Source organism: Eufriesea mexicana, unplaced genomic scaffold (genome assembly GCF_001483705.2).
Source record: "Eufriesea mexicana isolate 0111107269 unplaced genomic scaffold, ASM148370v2 scaffold4491, whole genome shotgun sequence".
Lineage (NCBI taxonomy): Eukaryota > Metazoa > Arthropoda > Insecta > Hymenoptera > Apidae > Eufriesea > Eufriesea mexicana.
Genome location: NW_016912459.1, coordinates 183,667 through 197,660, shown reverse-complemented (window position 1 = coordinate 197,660; position 13,994 = coordinate 183,667). Strand labels below are relative to the sequence as shown.

The following is a 13,994-nucleotide window of genomic DNA, read 5'->3' as shown; positions in this document are numbered from 1 at the left end:
CAGTTTAAGAAAAATGTCCCAAAGGAAAATTAAAAATGTGTTTAAAATATTAGATATGATACGGTATAGTTAGTTTAAATTTATTGCCTTTTACGTCGATTATAACAAGATCCAACGTTTGTTTAATTGAACAATAATACAGCTACTTCTTAAAAACCACACATACTAATACTCAAATCCATCGCACGATGTTGCGAGTTAATCGAGTTTATATATGTATTCATATTTTAATATGAAACCGATATCTTGTATAAGGCAAATTTCTTTATCCATCCTTCATATGTATTAATACATTCTTGTTAATATCGACTTAAAGCTTTATTAAAAAGCGATTAACTCAGGATGCTATAGTACACCACAATGGTAAAAAATTCACGTGTTTTGTACTAAGCTTAACCAACTTCGACTTTCCCCACCAACTGATGTTGGAAATCGAATTTGGACTAATCGAACAGGATTTTTATCTTCTTCCACTTCCTTGTACTCAGAAGTATTTGGTACAACTATTGTTTCTCCATCTTCAGTTTCATTATAATTGTACACCTCTTCTACCTGTTCCGAGTCCTCAGCCTTGCACTCCATTACTTCATTTTCAGTGAAATTCATCTAAAAATTATAAAATTTCAACCTATTTAATATACAATGTGTTACATTACAGTATACCAAATAAGTATATGTACCTCTCCGTCAACGAGATGATTCACTTCCTCATCTGCAACACTTTCTTCTGTCGGAATATTTAATACATCTTCTTCGTTATAAATTTGATCCTCGTTTTGTTGCTGTATAATAACATGGTCTTTTAATTCTGTCACATATAATTCAGTTTCATCCAACTAGAAGATGATAAAAATATGAAGAAAATTAATTATTTTTCGTAACAGATATAAAATATGAAAAAAATAAACGTATTTAATTACCTGATCATTTTCTGCTTCATCCACTAAAAGTTCCACATTACCATCAGAAATTGTTATAACTTGATCATCTTCTGTAGTCAACCGTGGTTGATTAACTACAATGGTGTCATTTAAATGACCCTAAAAACCGTTATTCGTATATTAAAACCATTGCATATGTATAAAATCTTATCAACATAATATCAGAGAAGCTCACCTGAGTTTGCATGTGAGCATACAATAAAGGTTTTCTCATAAAACCCATTCCGCATACTAAACATTCATACGGCTTTTTATCACTGTGTATAAATCTATGTGCATTTCTATTGTCTCGACTGTTAAATGCTTTGCCACAAACCTGAAATTGCACAATGCCATTTTAAATTAAAATAGGTTATTGAGTAAGTGATAAATATAAAATAATTTTTACTGTAAGCACCTCACAGAGATAAGGTTTTTCTCCAGTATGTATGCGCATATGCTTCTTGAAATGTTCAGGATACACAAATGTTGCTGTACATATATCACATTTATATGGTCTTTCACCAGTATGGGCTGCTTTTATATGATAGTCTAATAATCTTCGCCGTTTAAAACCTTTTCCACAATCGTCACATTTGTACCGCTTATCATTATAATGTGTTGCACGCTTGTGAGATTGTAAATTTGATCGTTGACTAAGAAATTATAAAGATATAGTAAATTATTCCTACATTTAGTAATAGATATACAAATAAATGTACCTAAATGTAGCTCCACAAAATTCACACTGATACGGTTTTTCTCCAGTATGTGTTCTTTCATGATCCCTTATTTCAGCTTTACGGGCAAATGCTTTACCACATACTCTACATATGTATGGTTTGTAGCCTGTATGTACTATATTGTGTACTTCCAAATTATGTGGTGAACCAAATGCTTTTCCTATAATTTTATTATTTTCGTCTGTATTATAAAATTTCACAGTAAATGGCAGAGAACGAATAAAAGAATAAATTAATAAATCATACCACATTGATGACAAACATATTCCTTTACACCATTATGTGTTCTTTCATGCTGATTAAGATTTTGTTGACTTAAAAATGTTTTATTACATTGTGAACACTCATAAGGACGAGGTCGAACTTCATGTGTTTTTACATGTGCTTTATACGTATATTTTGAAGCAAAATCTTTACCACAGTTTTCACATACATATGGACGTACACCTGTATGTGTATTGATATGTTCCTCTAGCAAGTTTCTGGAACTATAAAAATAACAAATTACGAATTACACGAGTTTATGCTACACAAATATTTCAAATTTGTAATTTATGTATACCTATATCGTTTACCACAAGTTTCACATGGCCAAGATTTCACTTGTGGATAATGTATTCTTTTGTGAATCCTAAATAAGCGCAAATTACTAAATATTCTATTACATATTTCACACTGAAAATCTCCTTCCTCTTTAGCAACATGATCATCAAGATGAACAGATAGTTCATTCCTCTTTTTAAAATCATCTCCACATATGTCGCAAATATATAAACGAGTTTCATGCACACTCCTCACATGTGCAATAATAGATTTTGCATCTCCTACTGCTTTATCTTCATCGTTTGGACATAACAAACAAGTATATATAGAACCATCTCTAGTTACAATCTAAAAAGCAAATAGGAAATAAAAGTACATTATTATTTTAATATGACTGCTTGAACATAATTGTTAATTTCTTACTCTTTCCTGTGGAGGTTCAATTTTTGTTGTAACTTTTGTCCGTCTTATCCTCTTTCTTTCTTCACTGCTGCTTGTTTCTGCTATAGGTTCAACTTTGAGAATAATTTCCTCCGATTCACAGGAAGGTTCCATACCTTCATCTTCTTCTTCTAATCTTTCCTCTCCTTCCATCTCTTGCATTTCTAAGTCATCCTAAAATAAATTTTGAGGTATTATGATAATAGTTATATATATATTATATATATATATATACACATAATGGTAATGTCAATGGTATAACTCAATACTAAGAGCTTATATCTCGGAAATATCATAAGCTAAAAACACATTTTGGTAGTGTTTTGAAATCATCTTCATGCAAACTATTAGATTATGGAGAGAAAAATATAGGCTTCAATTTAAAAATTTGACATTGGCCTTTGTAAGTATGTTCAAGGACATCACAAGATCAAATAAATGACATTTGGATTTGTCCCCCTTGATATAATACAACTTTTATCTCAAACATTTTTTTACATCTTCTGTATCTTTTGAGATATTTGCCTGGGAAGATTAAAATAGAACACCCTGTATATACAACATTACTTTGTTTCATTTATTACCTTTTGCATATATTTAATTTCTCCATCTGTATCTTGACTTTCTGTGTTTTCTATATAATCGTGATCATTATATTCTTCTTCATTTTGAATATCGGATATTTTTTTAATAGTTTTTTTATAGTTATTGAACAACTCTAGTTTTACCTCTGTCAGTCGACTTTCAAGTTCATCAATCTGCAAATATTAATTATCCGTTAACTATCCTTATATAATTCTATAAAATATAGCAATTAATATCTTATTTACTTCATTAAATAATTTATAGCACTTTTTACATATGACAAGAGAATGTACATTCTCTTCATTCAAATCTGTTTCTAAGACAGTACAAATGATATCTAAAAGTGGTTTCTCTGATGAAGTGACAGAATTTTCATTAAAAATACGTATACTATTCCTAGTAGATACACCAACTTTACTGTTACATATTAAACAGTGAGTACTATCTTTTTCTGAATCAGCTGTCATCTTTTTGGCAACTGTAAAAGCAATACACATATTAAAATATCAATTCATAATTTCAACAAAGTAATAGAATTGAATGATTAATATATATATTTATAAACATAATTCAATTCATTAACATTTGTTAATATTATATTTAAAACATAATCTTAGAAAAAAAAAAAAAGAAAAAAAAAGGAACATCGAAATAACGTATTAAATTATACCGTTATTCTATAAAAAAAGAACAGTTGCGGTACTTTGCATTTCGCGGAATAATTTTTAACTTTCATGATTATACGATGCGAGCAGGGGCAGAATCTGTTAAAATAAAATTTTTGCGATGGTCACTTCTTATGTAATAGCATACGATGTGTACTGAGGACAAGAAAGCAACCATTGATATCGTTATATCGTCGAACAATAACGTATCCAATGATTTATTCAACAAGGGAAGCAACAATAAGTAATGCAACGAAACGTCCAACAAGATTGCTTTCGTTGGAGCATGCAACGAAGCATTCTGTTTTCTACTCGCATCGATAAGTAACCGCTAAAATCCAATAACCCTAACAATAACGTGCGAGGAACAGTAAACAAAATATTTGCCTGCGTTCCTCGTCAAAATGAAGCCTTATAATAAACGTAAAAAGTTGCCAGCACTGACTTGAAATTTTCGTGTCTCTGTTCGAACGATTGGCAGCGAGCAAAACGGCAAACAGGTCTTGATGCCAACGCCATTTAAGTCTTCATGACAGGTAGGTTAGTTGGTTCCGATGAAAGTCTAACGAAAAGTACACACTATAACGATTGTTACTTTTTGGAACGTAAACGACAATTTGGTGTCGCCTTCGCGTTAGGTGGAGACACGATTGCGTATGCACGCGACGAATGCCCTCTATCGGATCCTTTCTACGCATAACTCAGCCATATTTTATGAAATTTCTGTTCTTCCAAAATGTACAAAATTTTAAAGAAATAATTTTATCCATTATCAAACGTTAACAACGTTTGAACATATAGGTGCTGTTGGATATTTCAGTTATCAAAAATTGTTTTATTATCATTTAAAAGAAAAACTTGTTTGTTTAATATTCTTTATACAATAAAATTTAAATATTTTAACAGAAATATATACAAATATAATATAACATTGTTTTATTTCTGTTTTTTCTATTAAATTGGACGAATATTAATTCGGGCATAATGACTATATACATAAAATATTTAATATAATATTTTTACTTTAAGATGTAGGTTTTTTTTCGCTTTATAAAAACAATTCCATCAACCAATCACAATATCTCTCTTTTTTCTCGAGTATCCACTCTTTTCTCTGTAGATGCACGTTCAAAATGAAATATAGTTTATGAATCTTCTTGATCAGCGCCAATTTTTAAATAGTAATATGCCGCTCTATGTCAAATATGTCCATAAATGGAAACCGGTAATCAGTTTGTAACATACATTGGTACTTGGAAGTTGTCATTATTCTATGGGAAGACGATCGATAAAAAAATAACCAACAACAACGTGCGCGTGGTTGATGTTACTTATTTTTATCAAGTGATTTCTGTAGTTACTTAACCTTTTAATATCATGTTAATTCAAAACTTTTTACTGATAATTTCACATTCATGATTGTGGCGCTTATTTTTTTAAACTACCAATTAACAGCGAATAAACAAAAACGCGTGGTTATCATCAAGTGTTCGTGCAATTTTGTATGAAATGAACAGAAGGGAGTCGACAAGTAGATACGGACCCCTCGTTGGTGCAATTGATGAAGGAACAAGCAGTGCTAAATTTTTGGTATCAAAATTTTAATCATAATTTGTATTGTTAAATTATTATAACTAAATTATTATAATTTTGTATCTATATTTTAATACAATACATAACGTTTGTATTGAATGAAGTGTAATGTATTTTTAGAATCTTTGTGCATACTTATATCATCATTGTAAATTACTAATTAATACAATTATATTGGAAAATCCTTGAGAAATTCTTAGATAATAGAATATAGGCATGAGCCTTGGCATGAGCATTTTCTTATTTCATTTTAAATTGTATATTTATTACTACTATATTAACACATGTATTGTTATTTTAGGTTTTTGCTGCTGATACAGCTGAAGTATTAACATATCATCAGTGCCCAATATCACAGTTTTGTCCAAAAGATGGATGGGTTGAACAAGATCCTATAGAAATATTAAAAGCAGTTAGAGAATGCCTCTATCATACAGTGTATAATTTAAAACGGCTTACCATAGATCCAAATGACATAGTTGCAGTTGGTATAACAAACCAAAGAGAAACTACGGTTGTATGGGACTCAGTTACTGGAGAACCATTATATAATGCTATAGGTAATCATTAATCTGAGAGTTTTTTTTATATTTTTCTTTTGATTGCAATTAGAAAATATAAAAATTTAATTCACAATTTTATAGTATGGATGGATATGAGAACTACTTCAATGGTGGATGATGTATTAAAAAAGATACGTAATAAAAATAAAAATTATTTGAAACCACTTTGTGGCTTACCAATTAGTCCATATTTCAGTGCTTTAAAATTAAAATGGTTAATAGAAAATGTACCTCGAGTTCGTAAGGCTCTGGATCAAAAACGATGCATGTTTGGCACAATTGATTCTTGGTTAATTTGGGTTAGTTTAATAATAATTATTTATTAAAATAATATAATAAGTATATATATTGTGCAAAAAATAAAAATATTCTGTTCTTTATAGAATTTAACTGGAGGAATAGATATTGGCATTCATGCTACTGATGTCACAAATGCTTCAAGGACAATGCTAATGAATATCACAACTTTGAAATGGGACCCAACATTGTTATCTTTTTTTGACATACCTCCAGAAATTTTACCTGAAATTCGTAGTTCATCAGAAATATATGGTTATATACAAGATAATGTTTTATTGGGAGTACCAATATCAGGAGTAAACATTTTTTATATTTGTTTTATATACTTATCTTAATATATTTATCAGTAAGATGAGAATTATTCATAAATTAATATTTATTTACATATACAGTGTTTAGGTGATCAGCAGTCAGCATTGGTCGGTCAAATGTGTTTACAAAAAGGACAAGCAAAAAGTACTTATGGTACAGGCTGTTTTCTTTTGTACAATACAGGGACTGCTGTAAGATTAATTTTGTTCTCCTTCAAGTTTATCCATCATTTAAATATTAATGAATAATTTTGTAGATTGTAGATTCAACTCATGGGTTATTGACAACAGTTGCTTACCAATTTGGACCACAAGCAGCACCAGTATATGCTCTTGAAGGCTCTGTAGCTATAGCTGGTGCTGTTATTCAATGGTTGAAAGATAATCTTGGAATATTGTCTGATGTAAGAGAGTCTGAGACTCTTGTTGAACAAATTCCTAGCGATAATCGTATTACGTTTGTACCTGCATTTGCTGGATTATATGCTCCATATTGGAGAAAAGATGCAAGGAGGTAAATAATGTAATGATACAACATTACAATTATGTTATAATTTATGATTAGAAATTTTAATTAATTTTATTATCACATATTCCTTGCAAGGTATTTAACATTTCAGTGTTATATGTGGGATTACTGAAGATACTAATAGTACACATATTATAAAGGCAGCTTTGCAAGCCATTTGTTTTCAGACAAGAGACATTTTAGAAGCTATGAAAGAAAACACTGGTTTAATTTTATCTAAATTGTTGGTAGATGGTGCCATGACCAACAATAATTTGTTAATGCAAATGCAAGCAGATATTTGTGGAATTCCAGTTGGTAAATAACCTAATTTTCACCAGAAATTTAATATTTGTAATAACAGAAAATAAACTAAACTCACTTATGAAAGAAATACCTAATTAATTGAAAAATTTTACAAGGAAGTGAGGCCTTTGATGTGTGAAACTACTGCACTTGGGGTTGCAATAGCTGCAGGAAATGCAGATGGTATACGTAAATGGGACTTAAAAATAGATGCTTCTGTACCAAATGACACCTTTCTACCTTCAATAACTGAAAATGGTACGTGAAAAATTTGTCCTAATTTTTATTTCATTTAGATCATTTAAGATAATTACATTTTATTTAGAACGAGATATATTATATTCACAATGGAAAATGGCTATTAATCGTAGTTTAGGTTGGGAACCAGTAAATAATACTAATGGTATGTTTTCTTTTTCATATTAAAATTTTGCTTCTGTTAATTTACTTGAAAGATAATTTCATTGCAGATGACACAGGAAATATCCACAAAGCAACTGCTCCTGCTATTTTTGTAATAGGTACAATTCTTTTGCTTATGATTGCCAAGTATCATTCTGTGTTATGACTGAATGAGTACAGTACCGTGTACATAATGCATTTAGGCAGGTCCTGTTTGCTAACAAATATTTAGATTATTATTTAATGTAAGTATATTGGTCATTAATTTTTGTGAAAGTAACATTATTCATAAGTATGAAGAAATTAACTAAATATGAAATACAAATAAAGGTGCCATAATGCTGATAATTTTAATGTCGAATGAAATATGAAAAATCAAGAAAATGTTGGACATAAAAGATTTAAAATCTATTTGAAAGATCGATATTTGTTGTTATTATCATTTGGGATGCTTAAATCAGATGACCGAACGTCGATGATTTGTGCTCCAATGTCAGTTGTATATTTTTTTGTTCTTTTGTCCTTTTTACTTGCGATTTTTTTTACATTTGGTATTATAGGAATATCCTTTAAAATTATATAAAACATATCATTAATAATTGATAGGATAACATATTAACAGTTACAAGATAAAAAATTATAAATATTACCGTTAAAATGTCAGTAGTAGAGGTTTGTACTGTAACAACAGATGCAGCAAGCCATACATCATTTCTTATATGATCGATATCCAGCCGAAGTCGTTGCGGTACTAGTATTCGTGAGATAAGTGAACGACAAGCTTGAGATACATTAGGTTCTTTAGGAAATGCAACTTTATTTTGTACTTGCTATATCATGAAAGAATGGGATGAAATAATAGAATTTTTATTTAAGTGATGTTGTTGTATGAATAAAATTTTAAGTTAAGCTAAATTTGATTACTTTTTTCTTTTTTATTTTTATTAACTTTTTTTTCTTTTTTTTTCTCTTTTTTTAATGTACCTTGGTACCTTTAGGAGTTGACTATAATTTGCATCGTCAAATGGTAGTCGACCATAAACCATTGCATAAAGTACTACACCCATGGACCATACATCAGACAGTTGAGGTAAATATGGCACACCCTTCAATATTTCTGGTGACGCATATGCGTAACTCCCGCAAAATGTTTCACTTAATGCAGCTACACCGTTTTTCGGTTTCATCTGTCCACGTGCAAATCCAAAATCAGATAATTTAATATTGAAATTCTGATCCATTAGAAGATTTTCACATTTGACGTCTCTTAAATAAAATTATGTAATTAAATATGATGTCAGCTAATATTTATTATTAAATTTTTACCTATGTACTACACCACGTCCATGACAATAATCGATAGCTTCTAATAATTGCCGAAACCATCGACGACTACGCAATTCATCAATAAATGTATCGCGTCTTATCATATCCAATAAACTACCACATTGAGCATATTCCATAATAATATAAACGCTAAATATTGTGAAAAGATATAAGTTACTAATAATTTTCTTAAGAAAAAGAATAAAGTGACTAACCGATGGGTTGTTTCGATTGCTTGAAGAAAACGAATTAAATTTGGGTGTTTTAAACCTTTGACAACTTCAATTTCTCGAGGTAAAAATTTTTTTAAATAATCGCCGGGAGCTTGGAACTTTGAAACAATTTTTACTGCTACTTGACAATCATGTCGATCAGATTTTGCAATCTTTTATTTCAAATTTTGTCAAAAATTTATTAAAATGTAATATTGATTTTTTAAATTTCAATAAATAGTTTACATAACATACTTTTACAGTAGCATATGATCCAGCACCTATTGTTTTACCAAGAGTGTAACCATGTGATTCGAGAATGGTCAATTTCTTTTCTGATTTCTCTTCATGTTTATCTTTTTCACCTTTTAATAAGGATTTAGGAGAGTTATCTGCTATTGGCGCAGTTGCCATCTTATGTATAAATAATTACTTTAAATACATTTTAAATTCAAATAATCATCATAAATACATTATTATGCTATTAGTAATATTTTATATTTGCATATTGGTTTCAATACTTTCGACAACGCCATTTTATTTGTTGAGTTACATGTTTGAATGGATTTTTCAAGAAAAGTTAGAGTATCATAATTTGTTAATTTGGAAACTGTAGATTGAAATTTACCGCGATGCTCTTCATGACGTACAAAGGTCGACTACGAACATTTGAAATACGATTATTATTGATATTACTATAACTTCATGAAAAGAATAACAAATGACACTTTTCATAATTAATGGAATGTTAACAAGTATTGTCATAAACAATATTAAAAAATTCAATGCGTATATAGAAAATCATAAAATCTATATCATTCATATTACTATTGGTTGCATTTCTTTAAATAAGAAATTGCAAATTTATATATTTTATATTCAATTATTTAATACTTATCTTTTTTAATTCGTAAGTGAAAATAAGATGTATATCTAGATAATGCATATTTAATGTCTACAGACTGTTGTGTTCATTACATGGTCATAAACACGGTATGTGGCGAAGCGTATGTGTTGATTAGAAGAAAATATATAGTAATTAAATTATGGCAGATGTATTAGATATTGATAATGCTGAAGAATTTGAGGTCGATGATGAAGGCGATCGTAAGTTTGATTGTATGCTTTTTTCCATGATTTTATGGTTATATATACATAAGCGTCATTTGTTATAACCTCTTTAGTTCATGATTTTATTTAATAAGATTGGAATTATATATTTATAGTTATAAATAACAGTTATCAGTTATATTATTTATATTTTTTTAGAGGGTATTGCACGTTTAAAAGAAAAAGCAAAACGGAGAAAAGGAAGAGGTCATGGTGCAGAGTTGGTGTCCACTCGTGATGATGTTGGTCATTATGAGTCTATGAACGTTATTGAAGAAGATGACGATGAACCAGGGCCACAAAGATGTAAGGGAGTATTTTAAATATTTTATTTTCAAGGAAGTATCAATACAATAATAACTGCAACAAAAACTTGAATTTTATGCAATGAAAGAATCAAATTTATTAAATATTTAATTCTGATATATCTACAAAGAAGTATACATATTTTTTAGCTGTGGAAGGATGGATTCTGTTTATAAATTCAGTACACGAAGAAGCTCAAGAAGATGATATTCAAGATAAATTCTCAGAATTTGGGCAAATCAAAAATTTACATTTAAATTTAGATAGAAGAACAGGATTTTTGAAAGGATATGCTCTGGTAGAATATGAAACTTTTAAAGAAGCTCAAGCAGCAAAAGAGGCTTTAAATGGAACAGAAATCTTAGGGCAACCTATTTCAGTTGATTGGTGTTTTGTAAAAGGACCAAAAAAGTAAGATTTTCTTATATTTAAAAATATAAACATCTTACATTACAAATATATTTGATTATTTAAATTTTATCAATATATTTGTTATTGCAGAATTAAGAAAAGGAGTCATAGAAGACGATGAAAGGAAACAATTATTAAACAATATTTTTATTCCTTATGTATGACTACTTAAAATAAAGATTGTTTTGTAAAAACCAACTTTGTTTTACCGATATCATAAAAAAAGGGACAAAGTATTGGATATAATATATTTTTAATAATATAAAAAAAATTTGGGAACTTAGATAAGACAGTACAGAGATTATTATAGATAATAATTGATTTCATATATGTAGTTTCATTTTTAAATTTATAAATCAGGTTAAATATGTAAAACTCCTTCATAAATTTTAATACGATTTATTTCACAAACAAGATTAGTTTCTTATTGAAATTTAGTTTTGTTTACAATTGTTGCAGTCTATAACTTCGGTTTTTATAGAATGTATCTTAATAAATAAACCATTAAATGAAGCATATTAGACATAATGGTTAAGATTAGCTTTCTTTTTAGCTAAAACTTCATTAATAGCTTCCATTAAATCTTCATGTGTAACTGCTGTTGCATTACGTCTCAATGCTATCATACCCTACGAAAAAAAAAAAAATATGAAAAATTTGTTAATACTTCAATTATATGTCATAATTTAAAAATATAATTCTATATACCGCTTCCACGCAAACGGCTTTACATTGAGCGCCATTAAAATCATCAGTAGATCTCGATAATTCTTCAAAATTAACATCTGGAGACATATTCATTTTTCGTGAATGAATTTGCATTATACGAGCCCTAGCTTCTTCATTTGGATGTGGAAATTCTATTTTTCTATCCAAACGACCAGATCTCAATAATGCTGGATCCAAAATGTCCACTCTGTTTGTAGCCGCTATAACTTTAATATCAGCTGTTGAACTAAATCCATCTAACTGATTTAATAATTCCAACATAGTACGTTGTACTTCTCTGTCACCAGCTTTTTCAGAATCAAATCGTTTAGTACCAATAGCATCCAATTCATCTATGAAAATGATTGCTGGTGCTTTTTCCTTTGCAAGTGAAAATGCATCTCTTACTAATTTTGCACCATCTCCAATAAACATTTGAACAAGTTGAGGCCCTGCTAGTTTTAAAAAAGTGGATTTTGTTTGTGCAGCACAAGCTCTAGCTAATAAAGTTTTGCCAGTTCCTGGTGGTCCATACAAGAGTACACCTTTAGGAGGCTGAATACCTAAATTCTCAAATTTTTCTTTGTGTGTCATAGGTAAAACTACAGCTTCTATTAATTCTTGAATTTGTTTGTCTAAGCCACCAATATCTGAATATTGTTCTGTAGGTCTTTCATCTACTTCCATAGCTTTTACTCTTGCATCATATTCAGCAGGCAATGTTTCAAGGACAAGGTAGCTGTCTTTATTAACACCGACTAAATCTCCAGGTTTCAGAGCTTCAGCATCAACTAATCCAATCACAGGCAAAAAATATGTTTGACGAGTAGAAGTTTTAATAACTGCACATTTGCCTTTTCTTTGTGCATCTAAATCAACAACTGCACCATCTTCTTCCCCCATATTTTGAGGGTCCACATCTAGCAACTCTATAACATTAGATACCAAATAAGGCAAAGTTTTATTAACTTTAATTTTCTCTGTGTTCTCTTTAATCTTATCATTTTGTGCCTGGAGTTCATGAGAAATACGCATTACTTCACTTTTCATAATTTTAATTTCATTGTCTAATAAACGTGTACGAGATACAATTTCATCTGTAGACATTCTCCAAACATCCTCGCCCAAAGCTTCCTATGAATACATTTATAGAAATATGTTTATAAATACATTTCTAGATTAATATTTCCAAATGCAAATAAAAGATTAGTGTAATTGTTTTAAATAAGATATAATTATTTCATTTATTTAAAAATATTTTTATAATTGTATTAAGACTTATTTTTTGTCAAGTATTTCGTATTAAATTCTTCGTAAATCACATAATGTATGGCAGTATATTATTCTACGAGGTCGTTTAGATATGCTTGTCATTCTATCCTAACCTAGAAGAAATATTTATGTAATTTATACCTCTCCATCTTCCCAAAGAGATTCATCCTCAAGACTAGCCATTTATTTAAATATATGTATTGTTTTTGAAATGTTAAAAATCCAAAATTTTCTATAAAGTTTTTGAATATTCTTCACAAACTTCACTTAATAAGAACTTTATCAGCTTCTCTGATACAGTTAGCAGAAGTTTATGCTACCTTATGATTCGTTTCTACATTTTCTTAATCTATGACTAAAAGTTTGCCATGGACATTCTTACAATTTTTATACTTATAGTTTACAGTTACGATATAACATAAATAGTGTAAATACAAATTCATGAATTGCAGGTATTAATGTCAGCTATAATGGATTAAAATATAAGATTTTTTAAACTTTTTACTGTATTTGATAAAAGTGTTTCTATGTAATAGAACAAAATAGATACATATATAATACATTATTTTATAAAATTATGGTAGAAGATGTACTATATGTTAATAAATAACTAGCAACTATATTATTTTTAACGTGTAAAACCGATTTATTGTTTTATCGTGTAATTACCGTGATTATACTATTACATTCTAATGTAATCATGTAAGATATTATTACATTTTTATAAATAGTTATTAATAAAATATTCTTAATATTAAGGGGGGGGGGG

The 13,994-nt window shown here is 29.1% G+C and overlaps 5 protein-coding genes across 6 annotated transcripts; 2 read left to right on the top strand and 3 right to left on the bottom strand.

Moving 5' to 3' along the window:
* Positions 1-372: 372 nt before the first annotated feature.
* On the bottom strand, positions 373-4,597 carry LOC108551547 (zinc finger protein 98). Its single transcript, XM_017905757.1, has 12 exons — positions 4,343-4,597; positions 3,478-3,710; positions 3,232-3,405; positions 2,630-2,821; positions 2,226-2,554; positions 1,910-2,151; positions 1,643-1,823; positions 1,339-1,576; positions 1,117-1,257; positions 921-1,040; positions 681-836; positions 373-606 (listed from the first exon to the last, which is right to left on the bottom strand). Exons 2-12 carry the CDS (start codon positions 3,697-3,699, stop codon positions 373-375), a joined length of 2,229 nt encoding a protein of 742 aa, XP_017761246.1. The 5' UTR covers positions 3,700-3,710; positions 4,343-4,597.
* An 809-nt stretch (positions 4,598-5,406) lies between these two features.
* On the top strand, positions 5,407-8,944 carry LOC108551543 (glycerol kinase). 2 transcript variants are annotated; one of them, XR_001890484.1, is made up of 11 exons: positions 5,407-5,487; positions 5,792-6,050; positions 6,135-6,352; positions 6,437-6,649; positions 6,746-6,856; positions 6,922-7,178; positions 7,285-7,490; positions 7,599-7,736; positions 7,804-7,881; positions 7,949-8,125; positions 8,879-8,944. XR_001890484.1 is itself a non-coding variant. In XM_017905754.1 (10 exons), exons 1-10 carry the CDS (start codon positions 5,407-5,409, stop codon positions 8,044-8,046), a joined length of 1,659 nt encoding a protein of 552 aa, XP_017761243.1. In that variant the 3' UTR covers positions 8,047-8,131. The 2 variants fall into 2 exon arrangements, 1 of the variants encoding a protein (XP_017761243.1); XM_017905754.1 differs by lacking the exon at positions 8,879-8,944 and having other exon boundaries at positions 7,949-8,131.
* Positions 8,289-9,832, bottom strand: LOC108551541 (testis-specific serine/threonine-protein kinase 3). Its single transcript, XM_017905750.1, has 6 exons — positions 9,674-9,832; positions 9,422-9,591; positions 9,207-9,356; positions 8,873-9,146; positions 8,531-8,710; positions 8,289-8,447 (listed from the first exon to the last, which is right to left on the bottom strand). The coding sequence occupies exons 1-6, from the start codon at positions 9,830-9,832 to the stop codon at positions 8,289-8,291; spliced, it is 1,092 nt and encodes a 363-aa protein (XP_017761239.1).
* A 550-nt stretch (positions 9,833-10,382) lies between these two features.
* tsu (40S ribosomal protein S12 homolog tsunagi) lies at positions 10,383-11,366 on the top strand. Its single transcript, XM_017905756.1, has 4 exons — positions 10,383-10,525; positions 10,688-10,834; positions 10,984-11,245; positions 11,336-11,366. The coding sequence occupies exons 1-4, from the start codon at positions 10,465-10,467 to the stop codon at positions 11,364-11,366; spliced, it is 501 nt and encodes a 166-aa protein (XP_017761245.1). The 5' UTR covers positions 10,383-10,464.
* Positions 11,367-11,673: 307 nt separating this feature from the next.
* Positions 11,674-13,530, bottom strand: Rpt5 (26S proteasome regulatory subunit Rpt5). Its single transcript, XM_017905755.1, has 3 exons — positions 13,367-13,530; positions 11,954-13,087; positions 11,674-11,874 (listed from the first exon to the last, which is right to left on the bottom strand). Exons 1-3 carry the CDS (start codon positions 13,406-13,408, stop codon positions 11,764-11,766), a joined length of 1,287 nt encoding a protein of 428 aa, XP_017761244.1. The 5' UTR covers positions 13,409-13,530; the 3' UTR covers positions 11,674-11,763.
* Between the last annotated feature and the right edge of the window lie 464 nt (positions 13,531-13,994).

Coding starts and splice junctions, on each gene's coding strand:
- LOC108551547 (XM_017905757.1), bottom strand. CDS start 3,699: ATGACAGCTGATTCAGAAAAAGATAGTACTCACTGTTTAATATGTAAC. Junction 1,824..1,909: donor ATATGTTTGTCATCAATGTG/GTATGATTTATT, acceptor ATAAAATTATAG/GAAAAGCATTTGGTTCACCA. Junction 1,577..1,642: donor TTTTGTGGAGCTACATTTAG/GTACATTTATTT, acceptor ATAATTTCTTAG/TCAACGATCAAATTTACAAT.
- LOC108551543 (XM_017905754.1), top strand. CDS start 5,407: ATGAACAGAAGGGAGTCGACAAGTAGATACGGACCCCTCGTTGGTGCA. Junction 6,857..6,921: donor TGTACAATACAGGGACTGCT/GTAAGATTAATT, acceptor ATAATTTTGTAG/ATTGTAGATTCAACTCATGG. Junction 7,491..7,598: donor TATTTGTGGAATTCCAGTTG/GTAAATAACCTA, acceptor TTTACAAGGAAG/TGAGGCCTTTGATGTGTGAA.
- LOC108551541 (XM_017905750.1), bottom strand. CDS start 9,832: ATGGCAACTGCGCCAATAGCAGATAACTCTCCTAAATCCTTATTAAAA. Junction 9,357..9,421: donor GCAATCGAAACAACCCATCG/GTTAGTCACTTT, acceptor CACAATATTTAG/CGTTTATATTATTATGGAAT. Junction 8,448..8,530: donor CTACTACTGACATTTTAACG/GTAATATTTATA, acceptor ATAATTTTAAAG/GATATTCCTATAATACCAAA.
- tsu (XM_017905756.1), top strand. CDS start 10,465: ATGGCAGATGTATTAGATATTGATAATGCTGAAGAATTTGAGGTCGAT. Junction 10,526..10,687: donor GGTCGATGATGAAGGCGATC/GTAAGTTTGATT, acceptor ATATTTTTTTAG/AGGGTATTGCACGTTTAAAA. Junction 11,246..11,335: donor TTTGTAAAAGGACCAAAAAA/GTAAGATTTTCT, acceptor TTGTTATTGCAG/AATTAAGAAAAGGAGTCATA.
- Rpt5 (XM_017905755.1), bottom strand. CDS start 13,408: ATGGCTAGTCTTGAGGATGAATCTCTTTGGGAAGATGGAGAG. Junction 13,088..13,366: donor CTCTTTGGGAAGATGGAGAG/GTATAAATTACA, acceptor ATGTATTCATAG/GAAGCTTTGGGCGAGGATGT. Junction 11,875..11,953: donor AAGCCGTTTGCGTGGAAGCG/GTATATAGAATT, acceptor TTTTTTTCGTAG/GGTATGATAGCATTGAGACG.